The following is a 27,616-nucleotide window of genomic DNA, read 5'->3' as shown; positions in this document are numbered from 1 at the left end:
TCACGAGCTATGGGTCGTGACCGAAAGAACGAGATCTCGGATACAAGCGGCCGAAATGAGTTTTCTCCGCAGGATGTCCGGGCTCTCCCTTAGAGATAGGGTGAGAAGCTCGGTCATCCGGGAGAGACTCGGAGTAGAGTCGCTACTCCTCCACGTTGAGAGGAGCCAGATGAGGTGGCTCAGGCATCTTATCAGGATGCCTCCTGGACGCCTCCCTGGGGAGGTGTTCCGGGCATGTCCCACCGGTAGGAGACCCCGGGGACGACCCAGGACGCGCTGGAGAGACTATGTCTCTCAGCTGGCCTGGGAACGCCTTGGGATCCCCCGGGATGAGCTGGATGAAGTGGCTGGGGAGAGGGAAGTCTGGGAGTCCCTCCTGAAGCTGTTGCCCCCGCGACCCGACCCCGGATAAGCGGAAGAAGATGGATGGATGGATGGATGGAGGTAAACATCTCTCAAGTCTGACCTGCAGGCGCTGAAGTGATAGAAATTGTTATTCATAATAACAGTGTCTTATTTAATGAGAATCACTGATGGTAGTTTTTCGGGGATTTTTTTTAATGGTGTTAATAAATGCATTTGTTTCCAAAAAGCGTTTTTTGAATATCCATGCTTTACTTCTCTACTAAAGGCCGAAACCATTTATGCAATGACCTTTACATGTCGTTTATATTACTTCACACAAACACTACATCCATCTGCTCCTGGTTCGGCATCCCAGTCAAAACTTAGAAGCCAGTTCGGCCCGCAAGTCAAAAACTTTGCCCACCCCTGCACTAGACCTAGTGTGCGCTACTGGTCTCCACATCCACAACATTTCGAGCTCCGACCTCACCATATCTGACCAACTAGCCATCTTATTTGACATTAACACCCCCAACCAAGACAAAACCGCACAATCATCTTTTGCAACCTCAAGTCCATCTGCTCAGACACTCTCTTCACCTGGATATCAAACACACTTTCTGGCCTCACCGGCCCTGAAAACCCAACCCCATGGACCTCGTCAACACTTACAACAACATTATGTCTACCTTCCTCAACACATTGGTTCCTCTAAAAACCAGAACAGTCACTTTTACTGACTCAGCACCCTGGTTCAACCCAGAACTCCATAAACGTAAGAAACAACTCAGCTAGAACGATTATGCAAGAAAACCAGCCTCACAGTCCATGCCCTCGCTGACAAAGACCTCATCCAACATTATAAACCAGCCGTTAACAAAGCCCGCTCATCTTATTACGCTGGCATCATCCACTCTGGTTCTTCAAACCCTCAACCCTGTTTTCAACCATAAACAAACTCTTCAAACCCCACGACAACACTTCATCATTCACCCCAGAGAAATGTGACACGCATTTGTCATTTTTCAATTCTAAAATAGAAAACATCTACCACCAGCTTGCATCCTCCCCCTCCACCATCCGCCAACATGTTCTCAAATACCACTCGTACGCCGACGATAAACACAAGTCTACATCACCACTAAAACCATCTCCCCTGCCATCCTCTCCACCCTCACTTGCTGCCTCACGGACATCCAAGACTGTATGACTCAAAACTCTCTAAACAGTAACAAAACGGAGATCATCATCTTTGGTCCTAAATCCAGCCTCCCCACCTACCAGAACTTCACACTGTGTATTGACGGTCACTCTGTTACTCCCTCCACCCTAGTCAGAAACCTTGGAATTTATATGGACCCCACGTTCTCCTTCAAACCACACATCAACCACGATACCAAAACATCCTTCTTTCATCTACGAAACATTACACGCCTTCGACCCTTTCTTTCCACCCCTGCGGCAGAGACATTAATTCATGCATTTAGCACCTCCGGACTGGACTACTGCAATAGCATCCTGTATGGTCTCCCCTCAACCGTCCTTCACTAACTATAATATGTTCAAAACTGTGCTGACTGCTCACCCACTCACCCGCTCACCCTCCAGACAGCACATCACCCCTGTCCTCCGTCAACTTCACCAGCTTCCCATAAAAGAGCGCGTACATTTCAAGATCCTTTTCACCACATACCTTGCCTCACCCCCCGACCTGTCTGACCTCCTGCACCGCTATACCCCCATCCGTCGACACCACTCTTCTGACGCTAACCTTCTCACCCCCACCACCTCAACCAAATACCGGACCATTGGGGATAGAGCCTTTGCTGTTGCTGCCCCCACTCTCTGGAACTCTCTCCCCCTGACCTTTTGTAACGCTGACTCCCTGCACTCCTTCAAACACCATATCAAGACCCACCTCTTCAACTCTGTATATGACATCTAAATCATCAAATGTGTGTGCGTGTGTGTGTGTGTGCATGTGTGTGTGTGTGTGTGTGTGTGTGTGTGTGTGTGTGTGTGTGTGTGTGTGTGTGTGTGTGTGTGTGTGTGTGTGTGTGCGTGCGATTATGCGTGAATTTTCAAAATCAAAGTCAAAGTCAGCTTTATTGTCAATTTCTCCACATGCCAAAGACACACAAAGAAACCGAAATTTCGTTCCCCCCTATCCCACGGTCACAAGACATGGCTCACAACAGACAAACAAGTAAACAAGTATAACAAAAGCGTGCTGAATAAATAATGAATAAATAACACAACAATAAATAAATAAATAAGAGGAGCAGAAAAAAAAAGGAGCAAGTGCGCGTACAGCAGACATTCCCGAAAATAGCGCAACAGTGCCGCACGCTACGCAGAAGGGGGTAGCGAGTTCAGGGCCCTAACAGCCTGGAGAAAGAAGCTGTTGGCGAGTCTGGTGGTGCGGGAGCGCAGGCTCCTGTACCTCTTTCCAGAGGGCAGAAGGTCAAACAAAGAGTGAGCCGGGTGACTCACATCTCTGGCAATCGAGGTTGCCTTGCGGGCGAGATGGGAGGTGTAAATGTCCTTCAGGGAGGGGAGCGAAGCACCAATAATCTTACCAGCCGTATTCACTATGCGCTGCAGGGCCTTCAAGTTCTGTTCAGTGCAATTACCACCCCAGACAGCGATGCAACTGGTGAGGACGCTCTCAATGGTGCCACGGTAGAATGTAGACAGGACTGCCTGAGGAGCACATGCACGCCTGAGCTTCCGCAGGAAGTACAGGCGGCGCTGAGCTTTCTTTGCCAGTGACGAGGTGTTTGCGGACCAGGAGAGGTCCTCACTGATGTGCACCCCCAGGAACTTGGTGCAGCTCACCCTTTCCACCACAGCACCGTCGATGATCAGCGGCAGGTGTGTTGTGTGACCCTTCCAGAAGTCAACAATGATTTCCTTGGTCTTATTGACGTTCAGCAGGAGGTTGTTGTCCCTGCACCACGTGGTCAGAAGGTCAACTTCCGACCTGTACCGAGTCTCGTCGCCCTTCGTGATGAGACCCACCAGAGTCGTGTCGTCAGCAAACTTCACTATGCGGTTGTCGCTGTAGGTCGCAGTGCAGTCATGCGTCAGCAGGGTGAAGAGCAATGGACTGAGCACGCAGCCCTGGGGGGCCCCCGTGCTCAGCGTGATGCTGGCGGAGATTTTGTCGCCAACACGCACCGCCTGAGGCCTCTGACAGAGGAAATCCAGTATCCAGTTGCAGAGGGAGGTACTGAGGCCCAGCTCGTCGAGTTTGCAGATGAGTCGCTGCGGCACAATGGTGTTGAAGGCAGAGCTGAAGTCCACAAACAGCAACCTCACATATGAGTCCTTTCTCTCCAGGTGGGTGAGGGCCGAGTGGAGGGCAGAGCAGATGGCATCCTCAGAGGACCGCTTGGCACGGTACGCAAACTGGAAAGGGTCAATGGTGGGGGGAGAACGGACTTGATGTGCTCCATGACCAGCCGCTCAAAGCACTTCATGATGATGGGCGTCAGTGCCACAGGGCGGTAGTCATTGAAGCAGGACGGTGCAGGTTTCTTCGGCACAGGAACGATGGTGGCAGCCTTGAAACACGAGGGGACAATGGCCTGCTGCAGGGAAACGTTAAAGATGTCCGTGAAGACACCCGACAGCTCCCCAGCGCAGTCCTTCAGCGCTCGACCCGGGATGTTGTCAGGGCCCGCCGCCTTACGGGTGTCAATAGCGGCAAGCGCCCTCCTCACACCGTCGGCAGAGAGGTGCAGGGGCTGCTCGTGTGGGGGGGGAGTGGTCTTCAGCGGGCAAGTGCTGTTCTGGGCGTCGAAGCGAGCAAAGAAGCGGTTCAGATCGTTCAGCAGACGGACGTCGCCCTCACAGCTCCTCGGCGCGGGCTTGTAGTCCGTGATGGTCTGAATGCCCCGCCAAAGGCTACGTGCGTCCTTGCTGTCCTTTTCTATGTAAAGCGGCTTTGAGTACTTAGAAAAGTGCTATATAAAAACCATCTATTATTATTATTATTATTATTATTACTTATTGTATGATTGTTGTGATATTTATTTTTATTTATTCATCTTTTTATAGTGTTGTAATGTTACTATACAGTACATTTTAATAGTGTTGGAAAATTCTATTTAGATTCTAATTTGTTATAGTTGCATAATTCTTGATTACAAGCTTAAGAAGAAAAATATATATGTAAACAACTTATATTTTAGAGCATGAGATTTGGTACCGACTACCGTAATTTCCGGACTATAACCCGTTACTTTTTGTTCAAGTTTTGAACCCTCCGGCTTGTCGTCCGGTGCAGCGTATCTATGGATTGTTCGTGATTTTTTTTATCACTTATACACTCGTAAAAGGGTTGTGGACCGCTGTTGTGCACCACCGCTTTGCTGGGCGGAGGGATATGTGACACATTCACTGGGGAGAAGAGTGGTGTATGTTTCGCATGTCCTTTCGTCAGGCAAATAGTGCCGTATAATTGACACAATGAAACAGAACGAGATCAAAACGGACATTACTGAAGAAAGGAAGCTTTTATACACAAACCCTCATTATGGGGGACAAAAGAAATGCATATGATGCCGCTTTTTAAGTTAAAGGTGGTGGTCGATTTGGCTCTTCATGTAGGAACTATAGCTGCTCATACATGCACTGTAGAGGTTTCTTCCGGTCACTAGGGGGCACTGGGCTATTGTTGATATCTTGTTGGGTCTCCCTTTTCTTTCCTTATTTCCCGGTCACATCTACTCTGGAGCTATACGTGTAGCTCGCTAGTTGAATGTAACTTAGCGCTTTGTGCATGAATAAAATTAGCATGAACAGACCCTCATCATGGAAATGCTAGGAGAAAATCATAAAAGCGACAACGAAAGAGACTGAGAAAGTGTGTGGCAAAGTATATCTGACGCTATTCCAATCTGACACTGAGGAGGAAGACTTCGTTGGTTTCAGTGCACAGGAGGAAGATGAAGACAACGGCTCTCAGTGACTTTTACAGGTATGTGTTTTAACCAGCCCTGTTAGTGCTGTGCTACCGTGTTCCTGCTTTGTTACCGCCGCGTCTCAGTGACTTTTACCGGTATGTTTTTTTATTCAGCCCTATTAGTGCTGTATTACTTCTGTGTTGCTACGGTATTACTGCCACGTCTCAGGCAGTGTTTGGAAAGGTATGTTATTAAAACTTTATATCGGCTTTCTGTGTACGGTCTTTCTTTGTAAATAACTCGCGTGCACATGCGGCTTATTTATGAAAAAAAAAAAAATTGCCCTAATTTTTGCTCGTGAGGCTTATCAGTTGAAGTTTATAGTCCAGAAATTACGGTACTTTAAGTACTACTGACTATCAGTTGGGATCAGAAGTTTGACTTACCGTATTTTCCGCACCATAGACGCACATAAAAGCCTTTAATTTTCTCAAAAAACAAAGGTGCGCCTTTTAAAGTCCCAGAGACACCGGTATATGTATAAATCGGTTTTAGTTAGTTTATGGGCTTATAAATATAAATTGACGATCGAAACAACGAAAAGGAAGCTGTTTAATTTAAATTTGCCACGCAGACGAGTTTGACTGCACCGAGCGGCCGCCTCCTAAACGTTTCAAGTTGTTCGTGTTTAGCTTCAGTGAATGTAAACAAAAGTATGTCGAAGCGTGGAGGCAAAAGGTGTATCGCTATGGGATGCAGTAACACCAACGAAGCAGGTGTATCGCTATTTTTGTTTCCAAAAGACGAGGGTTTGAGAAAACAATGGACCAAACAGGTACAAAGGACGCCGAAAGACTGGTCTGGTCCTACAGATTACAATCAGATCACAGACCAAGAGCGGACTCCATTTGGAAAGCCTAGAGGTGCTTTTGTCAAACGAGAGAGGAAAAAGGTAAGTTTAATTTTAATTTAAGTCAGGCCACTGTACCAAGAATAATACTAGTAAATAAATAAATATTTTGCAGACATCAAATAATTAATAAATGAATATTGTGAATTTTTTAGACATCCTTCTCAGTTCCCAGAGTTGGGAATTTAGACTGGATGTGGTCCTTGGAGACAGGATTTTAATAGACAGAAATTCCCAGAAATTGCTTCAAATTTTCGAATCCCCCCCCTTATAATAATGATAATTATAATAATAATACAGCATTTATAATGCACCTTTATCAGTGAAATCTTTCAAAGGCGCAGTGTTAAAGATATGATTTGAGAGCTTTGCCTTTGTTGATTTTTTTGCGATTTTGGTTTGTTTTAATTTTTAATGCGTCAAAAGAGGTTTCTGAATCGGATAAAATGATGCTAATATTGCCGCTAGAAACTGAGCTGTCGCTGTCATCCGCCATGTTGTTTGGGTTTGTTGAGATCCGGACGCACAATTTGTGATGTCACAGTAATGGCGCCACCAGCGTGGCTGCGTGCGGAACCCGATCGATAAGCTGGCATTTAATTTTAGCTTTATTCTTAGTAATCGGTGTCCATTTTTAATTTCCAATGCGGCAAATGTGTTCTCTTTATACATTCTATCAAATTCCGTTCTAATTGAAAAAAAAAAAAAAAAGATGTCTCTGGGACTTTAATAAGCTGCACCTTTTGTGTGGACCGAATTCCAAAATGTGTCAAATCTGTAATATACAGGCGTAGTATGTAGAGCCGATGAACCAAACAGAGGAAGTTACGTTTTACGTAGATCGAGGCAAAAAAACAATCAGAGGACTGTACGTAACATGAAGAGTACGTACCTCCGCCGCCATTGATAAATAAATACTATCGCTTGTGCAAATTTGTAAAGTTGTTTGGCATGGCTTCCGCCACACAGAAACGTAATATACAGGCGTAATATGTAGACTCGGTGAACCAATCAGAGGACATTACGTTTTACGTAGATCAAGGCACTAAACCAATATGAGGGTTGTACGTAACACGTAGAGTATGTACGTACCTCCGCCGCCACTGATAAAGAAATACTATCGTTTATGCAAAGCAAACAGCATTAGAACCCTCTGAAATGGCATAGAAAAAGAGACATGCTTAAAAGGCACAATTAGAGCTTTCTGGAAAGCCAAGATCATTGCAGAAGAGCAACATGACAACGACAAGACAATGACGAGAGGGAACTTGGCATGTTTAATGGCGAACTGTTTAATTTGGACACAGAAGATGAGGATTTTGATGGATTTGCGTGTTATTGATTAACAATGTGAGTACAATACAATGCATGATTAAATAGTAGATTAAAGTACAAACCGGAGCCGGTTGAAGTTGGGAAATTGTGTAAAATGTAAATAAAAACAAAACACAACGATTTGAAAATCCTTCTCAACCCATATTCAATCGAATACAGTACAAAGACAACATAACATTCAAACTGATAAACTTAATTGTTTTTTGCCAATTAATAATTAACTTAGAATTTCATGACTGCAACACATCCAGTAGAAGTTGGGAAAGGTGGCAAAAAATACTGAGAAAGATGAGAAAAGCAAACAACATCAAACACCTATTTGGAACATTCCACATGTGATCGGGCTAATTGGGAACAGGTGGGTACCATGTGTATAAAAGGAGCCTCCCCAAACATGCTCAGTCGTTCACAAGCAAGGATGGGGCGAGATTCACCACTTTGCGTGAGAAAATAGTTGAACAGTTTAAGAACAACATTTCTCAAAGCAAAATTGCAAGGAATTTAGGGATTTCAACATCCACGGTCCATAATATCAAAAGGTTCAGAGAATCTGGTGAAATCACTGCACGTAAGCACCACGGCCGGAAACCAAGACTGAATGACCGTGACCTTCGATCCCTCAGACGGCGCTGCCTTAAAAACTGACATGAGTGTGTAAAGGATATCACTAAATAGGCTCAGGAAAACTTCAGAAAACCAGTCAGTAAATACAGTTCGTCACTACATCAGTAAGTGCGGGTTAAGGGTGTTTTCACACTTGGTCCCTTTCAGCCCTCGAAGTGAACTCAGATCGATGACTTCCAAATTTCGTAAAGACATTCCGTTTCGTCTTCTCCCCAAACTATGCCGCGTCCAGGTGCCGTGGCAGAATTTTGAACGGCACATGCTTCTCTACATTTACTATTAGAACCACGGTCACGACCACGACTTGCTGCTGCCATACTTTGGATTCTCTGTTCTCTACAGTTTTGTTTTTGCGCCTGCAGTCACGTGACCAATCTACGGCAAGCCAAGGAGGTTACAATACAGTGCAAAAAGGCGAAGTGAACCCAGTGGGCTTTGTGTTCACAATGCACAGATTAGGTGAACCGTACCGTTGACTTTTTAGCGAACCGTACTGAGACCACCTCCTGAGGTGGTCTCAGTACGGTTCGTTTTAAAGGGGTCTGAGTACGGTTGGCGCGTTCACATATGCGCAAAAAATGCTGAGTCATCGATCTGAGTTCGCTTCGAGGTCTGAAAGGGACCAAGTGTGAAAACACCCTAAAACTCTACCATGCAAAGCAAAAGCCGTTTATGAACAACATCCAGAAACACCGCCGGGTTCTCTGGGCCCAACCTCATATACAATGGACTGATGCACAATGGAAAAGTGTTTTGTGGTCTGATGAGTCCACTTTTCAAATTGTTTTTGGAAACACTGGACGTCGTGTCCTCCGGACCAAAGACGAAGCGGACCATCCGGACTGTTATCAATGCAAAGTTCAAAAGCCATCATCTGTGATGGTATGGGGTGCATTAGTTCCCATGTTATGGATGACTTACATTTCTGTGAAGGCAACATAAATGCTGAAAAGTACATACAGATTTTGGAGCAACATATGCTGCCATCCAAGCGACGTCTTTTTCATGGACGCCGCTGCTTATTTCAGCAAGATAATGCCAAGCCACATTCTGCACGTGTTACAACAGCGCGGCTTTGAAGTAAAAGAGTCCAGGTTCTCCCCTGGCCCGCTTGCAGTCCAGACCTGTCTCCCATTGAAAATGTGTGGTGCATTATGAAGCGTAAAATACGACAGGGAAGACTGTTGAACAACTGAAGCGGTTCATCAAGCAAGAATGGGAAAGAATTCCGCATGAGAAGCTAAGAGAATTACTCTCCTCTCTTCCAAAACGTTTGCGTGTTATTAAAAGGAAAGGTGATGTAACAAAATGGTAAACATGCCCTTTCCCAACTTCTACTGCACGTGTTTCAGCCATTACATTCTAAGTTAATTATTATTTGAAAAATAAAATAAAGTTTATTAGTTTTTAGCATTAAATATGTTGTCTTTGTAGTGTATTCAATTGAATATAGGTTGAAAAGGATTTTCAAATCATTGTATTTTGTTTTTATTTACATTTTACACAATTTCCCAACTTCAACCGAATCCGGTTTGTACAACGCAACTGACTGCCTTGCTCCTGTCAGATTTTTTATTTATTTTTTTTACCGTAAATCATGGAATGCAAGCGCCCTATAACGCGGTGACTCCTATGTGCGGATTAAATACAGAAAATCCCCAAAATTGAGTCTGCGCCTTTTAACTCGAAGCACCTTATGGTCCTTATCTTCTGCAGTGTCCCCCAAATGACCTGGACTGGCCCTGATCTTACCTGTTTTTATGTATGCTGTCTGTCAAATTTTCAACATGGTGGAGCACAATAAGGTACTATGACTATTCTATTCTACTCTTTAGTTTCAGTTACTTATATATTAGAAAACCCATTGCTGCATTTATTTCATTCATCTGCTTTTATTTCATTCATCTGGTCATCTGTCTGCTTCCGTGTGTTTGTTTATGCGTGTGTGTGTGTGCGCGCACACGTGCGTGTGTTCACCTTGACAGTTTGGGAAGCCATAGGTGTCGTGAGCACAGCTGTCACAGTGCCGGCCATGAACATTGTGCAGACAAGCACACTGACCAGTCACCTCATCACAGCTGCTATAGCGAGAACCTTCTGTGGAACACAGGCATGCTGCAAAACACGCACACACAGACAGACACGTAGAAGTCATCCATTTACAAAAAAAAGAAGGAAAAACATCATCGACTACTCACGTGTGCACCTGGGGTAGCCGTAGTAACCGGGCGCACATTGGTCACATGAGGCGCCGCTGAAGTTAGGTCGGCAGTGGCACTGACCTGACGCCGTGCAGCTGGTATTGTATGACGTGCGAGGGTCGCACATGCACACTGCAATAACGATTGAACACTTGAACACTTGCAATAACGATTGAACGCTTTGAAACCTCAACAACAAGCTGTGGACATCCAGGCATCATTGTTGCAGGGCATGTGTGTAGGTTCTAGTTCTAGACATCTGTGCATGTCCTAGGTCAGGAATGTTTAGCTACAGTACTCGAGGGTCACTGTACTAGCTGTTTTACATGTCTGGCTCATCCATCACACCTGATTCAAATGATCCGCTCATCACCAAGCTCTAATGGAGCCTGATAATGACGAGGGACACAACTGATACATGCAGTAAAGTGGCAATTGACAAAAGGGTTTTTGACACCCTTGTCCTAGGTCTGGATTCCTTTGTCCATGATGGTCCATGCTTTACATCCTAGGTCAATGACTTGGTTTCATCTCTTAGGTCCAAGTCTTGGGTTCATGTCTCAGCTCCATATGATGAGATATCTTGGTATATTGGCATGGTGAAGTGGGATGAGGTGAGTTGATGAGAATGGTTGTGTGGATATTATTTTGGTATGTTGGAGGATCTTATGATGTTGGAGGATCTTATGGACGTGTATTTGTGGTAGTGTAGCAGTGGCAAAATCCAGTGCTGTCTGTGTCTGTTCATTTTTTAACCTAATGAACGTATGTGCTATCTGTTGATTTCGCTGGACTTCTTTAATGTGTCGTAGCTTCTTTCCTGTCTCTGAAACTAATTTGGGGACCAATAAGGTAACCAAATCTTATATGTCCTATGTCCATATAGTAGTACTATATAATAATCCAGTTTATTTGCTTGTCCCGTCCTAAATCCATGTCCAAATTTTCCTCAAGTCCTTGGTGACTGGTCTATGTTCTGAGTACTACATCAATGTCCAAATACTATATTCGAGGTTGAAGCTTTGTCCAAAGTCTGAGTCCTTTACCCATGACCATATTTAAGCTCAAAGTCCCAGGATATCTGAGGTCTACATTCTAGGTCTAAGCCCATCATCCAGATGTGATTGCATTTGTGTATGTTGACATATAACCTTGACAACTGGGGTAAGAGTAGAATCCAGGTCGGCACCGTTCACACCGAGGACCCTCAAATTCTGCTTTGCACAGACAGCGACCAGATTGGTCGCAGATTTCAGGCAAAGAGCCCACAGAACTGCAACCACACACTGTGGATACCAAAAGACAACAGAACACAACATGAAGTTTTCACATTTGATTCTATTGTAAGATTTGACGTCATCAACACAACATTACCGTATTTTCGGACTATAAATCGCGTTTTTTTTCATAGTTTGGGTAGGGGGGCAACTTATACTGAGGAGCGACTTATATGTGAATTTTTTCACAAATTTTCAAAATTCAAAAAAAAAAAAAAAAAAAAGTTGAACTGCGATAAACGAACTGCGATGTAGCAAGGGATTACTGTAATTTGAATTTCAAGTGACGTCAGTGGCGCGGTGGTTGTTTACATAAAGGACAAAGATTCGATCACGGGCTGACGAAGGGCCCCACGTATTAGCGGCTTTGTTAGTAAGTGACACGGAGAACATTTGAAGGATTTAATGATTTGGAGTGACACAGAAGGTTTGAAAAACTATTATGGCTTTTATGCACGGCCGGTCCTACTCTACGGAGCTTTCTTTCACCTCTGTGGATTGAAGTCGGGGGCCGGCGCTCGGCCGAGTGGCTGTCCAGGGACGGTGGATGGGGCTTGGACATGGCTTTTACGCATGCCCGGTCCTATTCTATGGAGCTCTCTTCCACCTCCGTGGCTGGAAGTGCCACCTCCGGGGATGGAAGTGCCACCTCCGGGGATGGAAGTCCACGCCGCCACACACCTGGAAGTCGACGCCGGTGCTTGCGGCCGTGTGGTGGTGAACTATTTATGCTATAGTTATTTGATATATTTTATTTCGTATAGCAACTTGTATATGTTTTTATCGTTAAAGTTCAGTACTTATTGGCTCGCTGAACTCTAGTTTTGTTAAATAAAGAGACGTTTACCAAACCCACGTCTTTCCTTGTACTTTGTTAACGCTATAATATAGTTATATACTCGATCTGTGGAATAACGACGAGGCTGACGTCAGGGCGCACCCGCGGCGCTGTTGACAAAGGACTAGGAATTTGATCGATGGATTTAATGATTTGGAGTGACACAGATGGTTTGATAATATTGTTGTTTATATGATAGTTATTTAATATATACTTTATATATCGTCATATGGGTCTGTGGAATATTTAGAATATTTAGACGTCAGCGGCGCGGCGCATATGCGGCATCGTTTCCATAAAGGACGATCAATGGATTTAATGAATTGGAGTGACACAGATGGTTTTATAAACGTGTTATTTATGTAATAGTTATTTGAATAACTCTGAACGTTACGTCAGGCCCGTTCTCAGCTCTTCGTTTGTGTTTGTCACGTTAGCATACCTATCGTTTAGCCTGTTGTTGCTCGTTCATGTCTGTTCTTGGTGTTGGATTTTGTCGAATAAATTTCCCCCAAAATGCGACTTGTACGCCCGGAACGACTTATATATGTTTTTTCTCACGTTATTGTGCATTTTATGGCTAATGCGACCTATATTCCGGAGCGACTTTTAGTCTGAAAATTACGGTAGTTAGTTTGTCACTCACACTGACAGAGCGGGTAGATGAAGTAGCCTGATGCACACTGGTCACAATGGTAACCATGGAAACCACTGTGACAGACACCGTGACCCGTTAGTGTGTCACAGGAACCATCCAGGCAACCCGGACCTGAACACTGACAGGCTGCGCATACACGCGGACATGCGTGCATATACGCGGACATGCACGCGCACCCACACACACACGCACACACACAAACACACACACAAACACACACGGAAGCAGTAAAATGGTGTGAACTATGTGAATGACAATGTTTCGAGAAAATGTTTACACAGGTGTGTGTATCTCCTGGGTGGTAGGATATATAAACCAGCAAATCAAGAGACACCTATTGCATTTTTGTCAATATTTACGTATGTTTGAATGTGTGTGTACGTGTGTGTACGCGTGTGTGTGTGTGTGTGTGTGTGTGTGTGTGTGTGTGCGTGTGTGTGTGTGTGTGTATGCGTGTGTGCGTGTGTGTGTTGGCTGGAAAAAGAAAAAGAGAAAGAAGCTGAGAGTAGAGGAGCTCTGATTAACGACACAGAGAAGGGGTCCCAGTGGAGCATGGCTGGGGGGGGCAAAACTATCTATGGCCAGTTGAGAGAGTAAGAGAAAGAGAGAGGGAGGGGGCGAGCAAGGATGGGAGGGAATCTGTTTTCTTTTCATATGTTTCATTAAGGGAATTCGCAGTCGCGTGAAACTTGTCGTATCCATCATTCCATTCATCACCGGTGCAGTTAGGCCTCTCTCTCTTAGCTGCGCTATCGTCATTCTGTATTTGACACACACGTCTGATGAAATCCTCTCCTCTACCCTGCCTTATGATTGTGGAGGAGCGGCAGGCCCAAGGCTTGTGTCCATAGTTTTGTCAGCAGAGGAAAGAATGTTGCCAGAGCGTGGGCCATCACCTCTCCCTGATTGCACATGAGAGTAAAGGTAATGGAGGTGTAATAGCGCCTTAAGTACCCTGCTCTCACTGACACTGCCTGTATAGCATTACCCCTTTACACTAGATGTACGAATGAGAGGATGTGGGCATTGGCATATGTCCATGTTAAATTTGTGCGTGTGTGTGTGTGTGTGTGTGTGTGTGTGTGTGTGTGTGTGTGTGTGTGTGTGTGTGTGTGTGTGTGTGCCTGTGCATGAGTGTGGGGGGGGGCTTGTGGGAGTGCTACCAATGGGTGGTGCTGCTGCAGTGCATTCTTCTAATGAGAGCATGACTACATTAAAGTGGGAGCCAAAGCAGGATCTTGGAGTCAATGAGATTCTCACCTTGGCAGTTGAGTCCATGGAAGCCTGGCGCACATATGTCACAGTGGTCGCCAGTGAAGCCAGGCTTGCACAAGCATATTCTGCTTTGTGGATCGGGTCTGCACGAGTTGTCAATAGTGCCGGCCGCACTACACTCACAGTCTGGGCACAAAACAGAAGGTTTTTTTGAAACTCCAAATACAAGATATGTTAGCAATCAGAATCAGAATCAGCTTTATTGACCAGGTTTGTGCATGCCAAACAAGGAATTTGACTCTGGTTGATCTCAGCCTCTGTCCAATATTTAAGTGACTAACAGCATTCAGGTGACTAACATTTAATTGATTGATTGATTGATTGATTGATTGATTGATTGATTGATTGATTGATTGATTGATTGATTGATTGATTGATTGATTGAACATTTATTGATCCCGGGGGTGGGGAAATTCAGGCCCCAGCAGTATCCATACCACAGAGCGGGTATATAAAAGACACACAGATGGCATGAGCGCAACTCAATAGGCTCTCATAAGGCTGTCACACAATGGCGCCACAAAGAAAACCAGAAAGTGCGAAAGATGAAAGCCAGCAGAGCAAAGGAAAAAGACAAAGGAAAAAAAGTAACAGCGGCCAACCAGCACCCCTCAATATCAGAGAACACCCCAAAACACACAAAATAGCCTCCACGGGGTCCATAGACAGGCGTAAGGGCAGTCCAGTTCAACGGCACCCAATGGACCGTCGTTAAGTGGCAAGAACAGGATATTATTGCCCAGTGATGTCTCTGAGACTCTATGAGTGGTGTGAGTTCATCAGAGTGACAGCCTGCGGAAAGAAGCTCTGTCTGTGTCTGCTTGTTTTGGTGTACAGCACTCTGTAACGCCGTCCGGAGGGGAGTAGTTCGAACAGGTGGTGGAGCGGCTGGTCCACTGGTGCAGCCAAGACCACCTGAAGCTAAACCCGCTCAAGACCGTGGAGATATCAGTGGACTTCAGGCGAGACCCTTCACCACTTCCACCCCTCACTATTCTCAGTAATGCTATTCCCTCCACAGACACCTTCAAGTTCCTGGGATCCACAATCTCTCGGGACCTGAAATGGACCGGTCACATAGATTCTGTCCGGAAGAAGGCCCAGCAGAGGCTGTACTTTCTGAGACAGCTCAGGAAGTTCAACCTGCCACAGGAGCTGCTGAAGACCTTCTACACTGCCGTCATCCAGTCTATCCTCTGCACCTCCATCACTGTCTGGTTTGGATCGGCCACCAAACAAGACAAGCGCAGACTGCAACGGACAATCAGGACTGCGGAAAAAATAATCGGGAAGTGACGGAACACAGAAAATGTTTCCTTTGAGTTGAAGCATTAACAGTACATACTAATTGCACCCACAGTTTGTCTGGGGTGTGAAGCAAAAGTGTCCTGACTTACATGGGCAGAGGAAGAGACGTCACTCATGGCGTAGTTTTTACCTAAGTAAATTTTGTTCAGCATGTATCAGTTCATCTCTTTATCATCTCATATGTACAAAAAAGCGATGTGAGAGGACGTATAAATATTTTTGGGAAATGAGTTGCTCTCTGGAGATGTGTATGGAAGATGACATTACGTCATTGCTGCGCATAATAAATGAACCGTCTTAAGTACGACTATTGCTATAAATGTCCATAATACTGTTATTCAAAACACCTATGCAGATTCGATCTCCCAACTCCCCTCAATTTTATCCTGTCCAAATGGAGCGCATTTTGGAATTTGGATGACATCAAGGTCAGATATATGTGTCCTAGCCATTCAGACTGCAGTCGCTTTGCAAATAAATCTGATATGTGCCCGATCTATGAGCAGATATGAAAGTGACCCAGTTGGTAAATAAAAAAAAAAAAAAAAAAAAAAAAAAAATGGAGCCATTCACACAGTCTCAAAAAATAAAATTAAATACAGTACAGCAAATGGCAGTGTGAATCCAGCCAAAGACCTTATGATAAATAGGACAGACGTGACATAGTGCATACAAAAAAGAACAGAGATAGAACAGTGATAACCAATATTATGATCTCCAACTGAACATGTAACCAAACGTGACAAAGCATAGAACTCCTAACAAAGGACATGTGAAGGAGAAGACATAACGTGATATAGAACAGTGGTCCCCAACCTTTTTTGCGCCACGGACCGGTTACACGTCAGAAATATTTTTGCGGACCGGCCTTTATATAAATAAATAATAAATATAAATAATACATGTATAATAAATATATAAATACGATGAAATAAAATTATATGACTGGCATAAAAACAAGCATAAACGACATAAAAATAAAACTCACCATTACGTTGAATTAGAGGGAGCACTGAGATCGTTTCTCAGAAACGAGCCGGCCTCATCTAGGCGTAATCGGAAACAATGACACCTGAAGTGGTTAAGGTTTGTCTGTTAATGCAGGATGCTTGGTCTCCATGTGCCGAAGCAGTTTTGAAGGCTTCATTGCCTCGTTAGCTAGCCTGTCGCCACATATGCCGAGTGCGCTTGGCGCCTCAGAGTCACCTGTGGCGATAAATCCATATTTTAAGTACGACTCCAGAAATGTTCTTTTAAATGCAGCTTTCCTTTTCTTAGAAGTGGTAGCCTCTTCTTCAGTCTCCTCATTGGGCTTTTTTCCCCTTCCGAAGAAGCTTTCCAAATTTCTCTGTTTCTTGCTCATTTTTTGCTTGCCTCGCGGGCTCGACTTGGGGTGACATGTCACGTGACCAAGACAAGCGTCTTGTGTCAAGGGACACAGCGACTTTTTTCTGTATTTATTTATTTTTCAAAATAAATTCTTACTCATTTTTGCGGGCTCGACTCATAAAACATATCACGTGACCAGGGTGAGCGTCTTGACCAGAATGAATTGATCGTCGATAAATAAAAAATGTGTTGTTCTTTTACTGTGCGGATTGGCGGCCCGGTACCGGTCCATGGACCGGGGGTTGGGGACCCCTGATATAGAACATTATGAAAACATTGGTTGGAGTACACGGAATGTGACAGCATACTGTGATAGAGTAAGTAACAATTTAATAACACAGAACATAATACAGTGAAACATAAGCGGTAACACAGGAGACCAACAGTCCAAGGGGAACACAAAAGATGCACCATACAAGAGGTGTCAAAATTATCCCTGTTCGTTCCCCAAGGAGAAGTAGAGCTATCGGGAATTAAAAATATCAAGTCCAGCTTTTGACTTAAAAGTGTAAAAGTGACACTAATAATAGAAAAACAATACATTAAAGCAGACGTCAAGTTGAAGATTTTCTTTTCAAAATGTGTTCTGATAGACAAAACATTGTCTTCTGATTCATTTCATGTTTGTGGCATAATAAATGATCAGATAAATCCACCCCACACAAAGGTTTTGACTTGACTTTCAGGTCAAACTCCTGGGTTAATCTCGTGTTTGTGGAATAATAATTGATCATATAAATTAACCCCACACAAAGTTTTTGACTTGACTTTCAGGTCAAACTCCTGGGTTGCACGACAGGGTCACATATTGGGCGCTTCACAAGTTATTTCCACTTTAAACCGCATGAGGTCGCACTAGGCCGGTGAAATAATTGGAACCGCAACTAACAATGAGTCTGAATCCATTGACTGACTTCCGGAGTCAGGAGTAGTTTATAACACAGAGGACAGATATTGACACAGAGGACGAAGATTTCGATGGCTTTAATGATTTGGAGTGACACGGATGGTTGGATAAACTTGTTATTTATGTTATACTTATTTGGTAAATCGTTTATTTAGTGTAACAACTTGTATATTGTTAGAGTTCAGTTGTTTCTGATTGCCTAGGGAGACGAGGAAGGCAGCAGGTGGGAGGAGACAGGAAGAGAGATCCGGGGCGCTTTGTTGGAGTGAGGCTACTGTGTGAGGCTACTGTATGTTGGCTCGTATGTTGAACTCTTGTTTTGTGAAATAAAGAGCTGGTTACCAAACTTTCCTGGTACGTTGGTAACGCTACAATATAGTTATATAGATCTGTGGAATAATTGGAGCCGCAACTAACGACGAGTCTGACGTCAGCGGCGCATGTACTTCCGGAGTCAGCAGCGGTGTTTTTTTCTTTTTTTTAAGTGACACAGAGGACGAAAATTTCAATGGATTTAATGATTTGGAGTGACACGGATGGTTTGATAAAATTGTTATTTATGTTAAATGTTAGGGTTTTCCAGGTTATCTTTATCGTAGGATTATGTTGGAGTGCAACAGGTAATAAATACCTTACCTTGTCCCCCTTATCACAAGGTCATAAAACATCCCCTGACATGTTTAGACTAGAGGGCAAGGGCTTTAGCCAGCCTACCCATACCCCCACTCTGTTCCTCCTAATAAATATGCCCTTGCAGGAAGGAGACTTTTCAGATTTCATTCCTGTAGCGAGTGATCTCTCCACCTGCAGGTGTCTAAAAGAACTTGCCTTTTCTCTGTGTGGTTCTTGCAAAATAAGTTGGAGTGAGCAAATCTCTAACATTAAAGTTATTTGATATATAGTTTATATATAGTTATATACGTAGCCCTGTGGAATAATTTGAACTGCAACTGACGACGAGTCCGACGTCGGCACTGCATGCACTTCCGGGGTCAGAAGCGGCATCGTTTGCACAAAGGACGAAGATTTTGATGGATTTAATGATTTGAAGTGACACGGATGGTTTGATAAACGTGTTATTTATGTTATAGTTATTTGAATAACTGTTAATGTTACGCCAGGCACATTCTCAGCTCCTCGTTTGTGTTTATGTAACGTTAGCATACTGTATACTGTATACTTAGCCTGTTGTATCCTGTTCATGTCTGTTTCTGGTGTTGGATTTTGTCAAATAAAGTTCTCCCAAAAATGCGACTTGTACTCCGCTGCGACTTATACGTATGTGTTTTTTTTCTTTAATATGCATTTTATGGCTGGTGCCACTTATACTCCAGAGCGATTTATAGTCCAGAAAATACGGTAGATTAAAGTGCCATATGTACAAGAGAGCATATACATTTCAATTAACAGTACAGTTAACCTTTCATGGAAGCTAAGTGTGCATCCTAACTTTTATGCAGGAATGTGTGAGTGCCATACATGAAAGTTGACAAACCTGGCTGTAAAATAATTGGTATGACATGTAAATGATGTATATAGCAATATTAATACAAATAACAGTAAATAAGATCAGCTAGCGCTAGCGCATTACTAGGTATTACACTAATAAACTAAATGTAAATATGTTATAGCATTTGTTGTCTAATTAGTATATCACACACCCTTGATAATAAACTTTCAGCTTAGCTCAATATGCTATTTCAAGTTTGATGGGGGAATTTTTGAAAGCTATGAGCCATGGCAATTTGTTTTCGTTCGCACCCTATTCATAATGAGTTATGCGACATGAGTGTGTACGATGGCTGGCTGGCTTTTTTGGCTATGAACCTCCTTGCTGCTACTTGGTTCTTTTGGGACATGGACAGTGGAGCATCTTATATTAATAGTTTCTATATATAATAGTAAAAACTGGTCAAATATTTAAAAAAATATATTATTAAAAGTGAAGACAATTTGCAATTCTAGTAATGACACGAATTTGATGCACAATTTGTCTTCGCGGGCCACATAAAATGATGTGGCGGGCCGTACCTGGCACCCGGGCCTTGAGTTTGACACCTGTGGTTTACATGATCAGGGTTTTTTTGTGTCAATCAGCGAGTTTGAAAAAAAACTAACAAACGGCAATTCGATCGGAAAATGAACACGATCGAACAATTTTGTTTTTGCTCCCATCTATTGTTAAAGTTAAAGTTAAAGTCCCAATGATTGTCACACACACATCTGGGTGTGGCGAAATTTGTTAGCGAAGCGAGACTCAAATATACTATACCGTGATTTTCGGACTATAAGTCGCTCCGGAGTATAAGTCGCATCAGCCATAAAATGCCCAAAAAAGTGAAAAAAAAAAAAAAACATATATAAGTCGCTCCGGAGTATATATCGCATTTTGGGGGGCAATTTATTCGACAAAATCCAACACCAAGAACAGACATGAACGAGCAACAACAGGCTAAACGATAGCAACAACAGGCTAAACGATAGGTATGCTAACGTGACAAACACAAAGAAAGACCTGAGAACGGGCCAGACGTAACATATAGAGTTATTAAAGACAACTATTACATAAATAACATGTTTATAAAACCATCTGTGTCACTCCATTCATTAAATCCATCGATCGTTCTTTGTCAACAATGGGTGCGCGCGGCTGACGGAGCTTGCAGTTCAAAATATTCCACAGGCCCATATAATGATATATAAATTAGATTTCAAATAACTATTATATAAGCAATAATATTATCAAACCATCTGTGCACTTTAAATCATTAAATCCATCGATCAAATTCCTTTGTCAACAACGCCGCGCGTGCGCCCTGACGTCAGCCTCGTCGTTATTCCACAGATCTAGTATATTATATAACTATATTGTAGCGTTAACAAAGTACAAGGAAAGACTTGGGTTTGGTAAACGGCTATTTATTTAACAAAACAAACTTCCAAGCGTGTGGCGGCGTGGACTTCCAGCCACCGATGTGGAAGAGAGCTCCATAGAATAGGACCGGGCGTCCGTAAAAGCCATATCCGAGCCCCATCCACCGTCCCTGGACAGCCACCCGGCCGAGCGCCGGCCCACGACTTCCATCCACGGAGGTGAAAGAGTTTCGTGGAGTAGGACCGGGCGTGCATAAAAGCCATGTCCGAGCCCCATGCACCGTCCCCGGACAGCCACACGGCCGAGCGCCGGCCCCCGACTACGATCCACGGAGGTGAAAGAGAGCTCAGTAGAGTAGGACCGGGCGTGCGTAAAAGCCATAATAGTTTTTCAAACCTTCTGTGTTACTCCAAATCCTTAAATCCTTCAAACTCTTCGTCCTCTGTGTCACTTAGAAACAAAGCCGCTAATGATGCCGGTAGTACGTGAGGCCCTTCGTCATCCCGTGATCAATCTTTGTCCTTTATGTAAACAACCGGCGCGCCACGTCGCGCTGCTGACGTCACTTGAAATTCAAATTACTGTAATCCCTTGCTCCATTGCGGTTCGTTTATCACGGTTTCACTTTTTTTGGGGGAGGAAAATTTTTTGAAAATTTTAGAGCTTTTATTATAAGTCGCACCCCCACTCCAATTATGGAAAAAAACGCAATTTATAGTCCGAAAATTACGGTAAAACCTTTTCTACAGACACAAAAGGCCATTGCCCTTAAATACAGTTCGTAAATATGTCAAAATTTGTATTAGTAAGCGTTTCTGCTTTAACCAGATAATCCATCCCACTTCACAGGTTGAGGACATGCACATATATGCTTTGTTGGTATATTATTTATGAATACAATACTTACTAATGATCTCTCCGGCTGGTTTGGCCTCACCGTTGTTGTTACTAGGATAGGTGGGGAAAGCTGTTTGAGAGAAAAATAGAGATAGAAAGACAGAAAGACATGAGCAACTGATGGCATCCGTTGTTACATCACAAGGGCAGACTTACGGTAACATTCTGGGAAGTTGACAAAGCCGTCAGCACATTGTTTGCAGTTGTCGCCAGCGTAGTTTTCTTTGCAGAAGCAACGTCCTGTCATGTCCTCACACGTCCCATCCATGAACAATGACTCACAATCACAGGCTGACGAGTGCACATCACATACATGCATAAACACCATGACATGGAATAGATAGTTGATTGATAGAAAGGTTGATTTAACAGTGATAGATCTGAAGCCGCTATCCCACTTAGCTGCATTTGCGAGTGTTTTTGAAGGCAAAGAATGTTGCGTTCTCGTCAGCTTTCGATCAAGGTCACAAATGTTTGCAAAATGTTCGGCAACAGTTTTAGAGCTTTTTCTTGTTGAAAGGAACTTTGAACACACACACATAGTATATATATATATATATAAAATATACACATATATAGTATATATATATATATATATATAAAACGTCATCTGATGGCGTCGCGGATGGCTGCCACGGTGAGTCGCTCTCTGTTTCTTTGTCTTATTTTGTGTGTTTTCTGTGTCTTCTGCTGTCCATCCCGGATCACTTTTACTAGAGAAGCACTGTTAAACATCCGTCAGTCTTCTTCTGGTATTTTCTCTCCTGTTCTCTCTGACTCAGACTGTTTGTCGGAGATTTTAGCCGGAGCGGCGGTGCTATACAAGCTAGCGCGACGGCGGCGACGCGGAAAACGAGCGGGAGCCCTCGTAAAGCTGAGGCAGAGAGGGTTCCGTTCTGCCCTACCGTCAATTCATCTGGCGAATGTCCGCTCCCTGGCGAACAAGATGGACGAACTGCTGCTCCTCACTTCAAGGAACACGGACTTCAGCAGATCCGCCGCGCTGTGTTTTGTTGAGACGTGGCTTAGCGAACGAACCCCCCACCACGCCATGGAGTTAGCTGGGTTTCGGCTAACGCATGCAGATCGCAGCGCGGAGCTCTCCGGAAAATCAAAGGGAGGTGGTCTCTGTTTCTACATTAATGAACGTTGGTGTACCGATGTCATGGTGTTGAAAGAGTTTTGCAGCCCTCTCCTAGAAACACTTTTCATAAACTGCCGGCCGTTCTATTCACCACGGGAGTTCTCCTCGATCGTCATGGCGGCTGTTTACATCCCACCACACGCACGTGCGAGTGAAGCCACGCAGATGCTGGCTGACCAGGTGACAGACATGGAGAAACTTCTACCAAATTCACTAATCATTGTTCTGGGTGATCTTAACAGGGCGAACCTCGCACACGAACTCCCCAGATACAGACAGCACATAACGTGTCCCACCAGAGGGGCACAGACACTGGACCACTGCTACACCGTAATTAAGGATGCATACCACTCTGTGGCTCGTGCAACTTTAGGACTCTCGGACCACTGTCTAGTTCATCTGATCCCTGCCTACAGACAGAAACTAAAAACTTCTAAGCCTGTGGTGAGGACTGTCAGGAAGTGGACAGTGGAGTCAAGGCAGGACCTCCAAGCCTGCTTTGACTGCACCGATTGGAGTGTTTTTGAAGCTGCAAATTCAGACTTGCATGAACTCACTGACATTGTCACATCATACATCAGTTTTTGTGAGGATCTGTGTGTGCAGACTAAGACCTTCTGCACGTACAACAACGACAAACCTTGGTTTACACCGAACCTTAGGAGGCTGCGCAAAGTCAAGGAGGAGGCCTACAGGAGCGGCGACCGGGACCTGTTCAAGCAGACCAGAAACACACTGAACCGAGAGGTCAAGAAAGCCAGGAGGTGTTACGGGGAGAGCCTGGAGAGACACCTCTCTACCAATCCTGATCCCTCAACAGTGTGGAAAGGCCTGCAGAGCATCACGGGCTTCAAGAAACGAACCCCCCGTCCTGTGGAGAGCCCAAGGCTCGCTGACCAGCTAAACAGGTTCTACTGCAGGTTTGATCGGTCCTCCCACACAACGGGACCTCCTGCAGCACAATCCACACAATCCACATACTCACCTCCCCCCACAACTGCTCTGTCCACACCTCCATCACCGTGGTCACCGACTCTCTTGCAGAGGCCGCGCCCGCACTCCAGATTCGCGAGCAGGAAGTGCGCCAGATGTTCCGGAGACAAAAGATCAGGAAGGCACCGGGCCCAGACGGCGTGTCACCTTCCTGCTTGAAAGTCTGCGCTGAGCAGCTGGCGCCCACCTTTGCACGGATCTTCAACCGTTCCCTGGAGCTGTGTGAGGTGCCCTCGTGCTTCAAGAGCTCCACCATCGTTCCAGTGGCCAAGAAGCCCGCCATCACAGGTATGAATGACTATAGACCTGTTGCACTGACATCTGTGGTCATGAAATCTTTCGAGAGGTTAGTACTGAACCACCTGAAGGATGTCACGGGCCCCCTGCTGGACCCCCTCCAGTTTGCCTACCGGGCAAACAGGTCGGTGGATGATGCGGTCAACATGGGACTGCACTACATCCTGCAACACCTGGACACCCCAGGAAAGTACGCCAGGATCCTGTTTGTGGACTTCAGCTCGGCGTTCAACACCATCGCTCCTGACATCCTCCAACAGAAGCTCATCCACTTCTGCTGCTGTGTATGTATGTGTGTGTGTGTGGGTCTGTATTGTCAATACTCTTATTACACACCGTGTGTGTGTGTGTGCGTGCGTGTGAATGTGAGAGAGAGTATTTTATTGTATAGTACTGCACATGTTTATCAGCATGTTTTTAGTTAATCTGCACATTGGAGACTGGTAAAACGCAATTTCAAACTTCTGTGGTAACCCTGTTACAGAGATCTTTGACAATAAAGTAAACTTGAACTTGAACTTGAACTTGATCCAGCTTGCGGTGCCTGCCTCCACCTGTCAGTGGATCACCAGCTTCCTGACCAACAGGACACAGCGTGTGAGGCTGGGGAGCATCACATCTGACACCCTGACCACCAACACTGGAGCCCCTCAGGGATGCGTCCTCTCCCCACTGCTCTTCTCCCTCTACACCAACGATTTCTCCGCAAGTGACTCTTCCGTGAAGCTCCTGAAGTATGCAGACGACACCACTCTCATCGGACTGATCCAGAACGGTGATGAGACTGTGTACAGACAGGAGGTGGAGCGGCTGGTCCACTGGTGCAGCCAAAACCACCTGGACCTGAACCCGCTCAAGACCGTGGAGATGACAGTGGACTTCAGGCGAGGCCCTTCACCACTTTCACCCCTCACTATCCGCAGTAATACTATTCTCTCATCAGACACCTTCAAGTTCCTGGGAACCACAATCTCTCGGGACCTGAAATGGACCGGCCACATAGACTCTGTCCGGAAGAAGGCCCAGCAGAGGCTGTACTTCCTGAGACAGCTCAAGAAGTTCAACCTGCCACGGGAGCTGCTGAAGACCTTCTACACTGCCATCATCCAGTCTGTCTTCTGCACCTCCATCACTGTCTGGTTTGGATCGGCCTCCAAACAAGACAAGCACAGACTGCAACGGACAATAAGGACTGCAGAAAAGATAATTGGAATCAACCTCCCATCTATCCAAGACTTGTACCTGTCCAGGACCAGGAAACGTGCAAGTAACATCTCAACAGACCCTTCGCACCCAGGTTGCAGCCTGTTTGAACTACTCCCCTCCGGACGCCGTTATAGAGCTCTGTACACTAAAACCAGCAGACACAGAGACAGCTTCTTCCCCCAGGCTGTCGCTCTGATGAACTCACACCACTCTTAGAGTCTCAGAGTCATTACTGTGCAATAACATCCCGCTTGCCACACCTTTTTTGTCTACACTGTTTGTACTATGTGTCCTCTCTGCATCCATTGCAGCCTGGTCATCCTAGAAGAGGGACCCTCCCATCTGTGGTCTCTTCTCAAGGTTTCTCATTTCCCCTAGCTGGAGTTTTGAGTTTTTCCTTGCCCTCTTGGGAGTTTAAGATCAGGGGGTGTTTGAGAATATCTTTCGTTCTTCACATGTCCTGAGTGTTGTTGTTAGTCACCTAAATGTTGAACAGAGGCTGTGATTTACCGAAGTCAAATTCCTTGTTTGGCACGCTCAAACATGGCGAATAAAAAACTCTTGAATCTCTTGAATCTTGAATATATACACACATATATATAGTATATATATAGTATTTGGCACGCTCAAACATGGCGAATAAAAACTCTTGAATCTTGAATATATATGTATATGTATATATAGACACATATACTATATACACACACACACATTATATACTATATATATACGTATACTGTATATATATTGTATATACATATATTGCATATATTGTATACAGTGGAGCCTCGGTTTTCGACCACAATCCGTTCCAGAAGGCTGTTCGAGAAGTGAATCGTTCGAATTCCGAATCATGTTTTCCCATTACAAATAATGGAGAAAAATGTAATCCGTTCCAAGCAAGAAAAACTCATTTTTTAAGCATTTTTTGGTTTACGCATTTTTGTCCGATCGCGCAACTGCAGCGCACCGCCGAACGCGCAACTGTAGCGCGTCGCCGTCCGAGCAACTACACCGTTCCAATAACCACCCGCGATAAGTGAAATCCGCAATGTACGGTCACTCTCTCATCTGTACATTTTATTTGTGTGTCAATACATGTATATGAAACCATTTAAGTGCATATTTTATTATCAGAACATTAAATATTTTTTCAAACATGTAAATAATACATTAGTAGTATAAATAACATACAGAAAATGTTGTATAAATTTTGAAAATATAAACATACGTGTGTGCGTGTAACATGTTAACAAGAAGTACTGGGCAGGCTAACGAGTTAGCGGAAAGATGCTAATTCGCGATCGTGCTAACACGCAAAAACGGACCTCTAAAGGAATTTAAACGAACATTTGGAGCAATACTACATTGTCCTAAAGGTTAGACACATGTGATCGTTCATTTCTCTTGTTAGGAGACCCACTTACATCGTCAATGACTCCTGTACCGCTGTAACCGATATATGTACACGAACGTAAAGCAGGACGTTTTATCACCAGAAAACGGCCTTCAAAATAAATCACCCTATCTCAAATCAAAGCGCAGCTGAATAACATAAATGACATGGAGAATTCTTAAAACATACTGTAAATATGTTTTTTAGAACAACTTTTATTATTAACTTTTTTATAAAAAGGTACAAGTGTACATACTATAAATATGTTTTCATCCATATATATCCGTTTATGTACGTATAGTATACACACACATGCACGCACACACACACACACACACACACACACACACACACACACACACACACACACACACACACACACACACACACACACACACACACATCAGTGGCGGGCCGTGCATTTCACACCTCGGCCTTCCGTATTGCTCCGTCTGAATTAATCCAACCCTCAACAACTATTTTATGGCTATAACACTTCTATTGCAGGTACAACTGAAACACAAATAAAAAAAAGCATAAAAAATAACCTGATAAAACTGCAATATTATTTAGGAATATAGCAACATTTTACTCACCAAAAATCCTGATCATTTGTACACAAAATTCATCCTCATTTCTTTCCTCAAGATATCAATTACTCTGTTGTGCAGATTATCCGTACGTTTCAGTTCCATCAAGAAGTCCTTTTCTTTCGCCATCGAAGCTAATGCTGAAAGTCGAGCCTGCCCTGTCGTATTTCTGGCATAAGTTTTAATTCTCTTAAGGGTTGAGAATGTCCGTTTAACAGAAGCAGTGGACACGGGGATGGTC

At 44.3% G+C, this 27,616-nt stretch overlaps 2 protein-coding genes across 10 annotated transcripts in view; one reads left to right on the top strand and one right to left on the bottom strand.

Annotated features, from left to right (window-relative positions):
* Positions 1 to 27,616, bottom strand: part of lama5 (laminin, alpha 5) — a 463,481-nt gene that overhangs the window by 305,009 nt on the left and 130,856 nt on the right. For 6 of the 7 annotated variants that reach the window (XM_049753597.2, XM_049753598.2, XM_049753599.2 and 3 more), the window contains 7 exons: positions 21,906 to 22,040; positions 21,760 to 21,819; positions 14,359 to 14,499; positions 13,087 to 13,224; positions 11,477 to 11,611; positions 10,323 to 10,457; positions 10,102 to 10,239 (listed from right to left, as the gene is read on the bottom strand). In XM_049753597.2, coding sequence (XP_049609554.1) covers positions 10,102 to 10,239; positions 10,323 to 10,457; positions 11,477 to 11,611; positions 13,087 to 13,224; positions 14,359 to 14,499; positions 21,760 to 21,819; positions 21,906 to 22,040 — 882 coding nt within the window. The remainder of the gene's footprint in view (positions 1 to 10,101; positions 10,240 to 10,322; positions 10,458 to 11,476; positions 11,612 to 13,086; positions 13,225 to 14,358; positions 14,500 to 21,759; positions 21,820 to 21,905; positions 22,041 to 27,616) is intronic. The other variant, XM_049753595.2, reaches the window with a different exon arrangement.
* LOC137839649 (uncharacterized) lies at positions 22,381 to 25,964 on the top strand. 3 transcript variants are annotated; one of them, XM_068648769.1, is made up of 2 exons: positions 22,381 to 24,174; positions 24,255 to 25,964. In XM_068648769.1, the coding sequence occupies exon 1, from the start codon at positions 22,696 to 22,698 to the stop codon at positions 24,043 to 24,045; it is 1,350 nt and encodes a 449-aa protein (XP_068504870.1). In that variant the 5' UTR covers positions 22,381 to 22,695; the 3' UTR covers positions 24,046 to 24,174; positions 24,255 to 25,964. The 3 variants fall into 3 exon arrangements, with proteins under 3 accessions (XP_068504870.1, XP_068504869.1, XP_068504868.1); XM_068648768.1 differs by having other exon boundaries at positions 24,238 to 25,964; XM_068648767.1 differs by having other exon boundaries at positions 24,233 to 25,964.

This window comes from Syngnathus scovelli, chromosome 2, assembly GCF_024217435.2.
Source record: "Syngnathus scovelli strain Florida chromosome 2, RoL_Ssco_1.2, whole genome shotgun sequence".
NCBI lineage: Eukaryota > Metazoa > Chordata > Actinopteri > Syngnathiformes > Syngnathidae > Syngnathus > Syngnathus scovelli.
The sequence above is the reverse complement of the archived record's forward strand: the minus strand, read 5'-3'. Positions and strand labels throughout refer to the sequence as shown.

Excerpts from the sequence above, each read along its gene's own strand:
- LOC137839649 (XM_068648769.1), top strand. The coding sequence starts at position 22,696 with ATGGACGAACTGCTGCTCCTCACTTCAAGGAACACGGACTTCAGCAGA.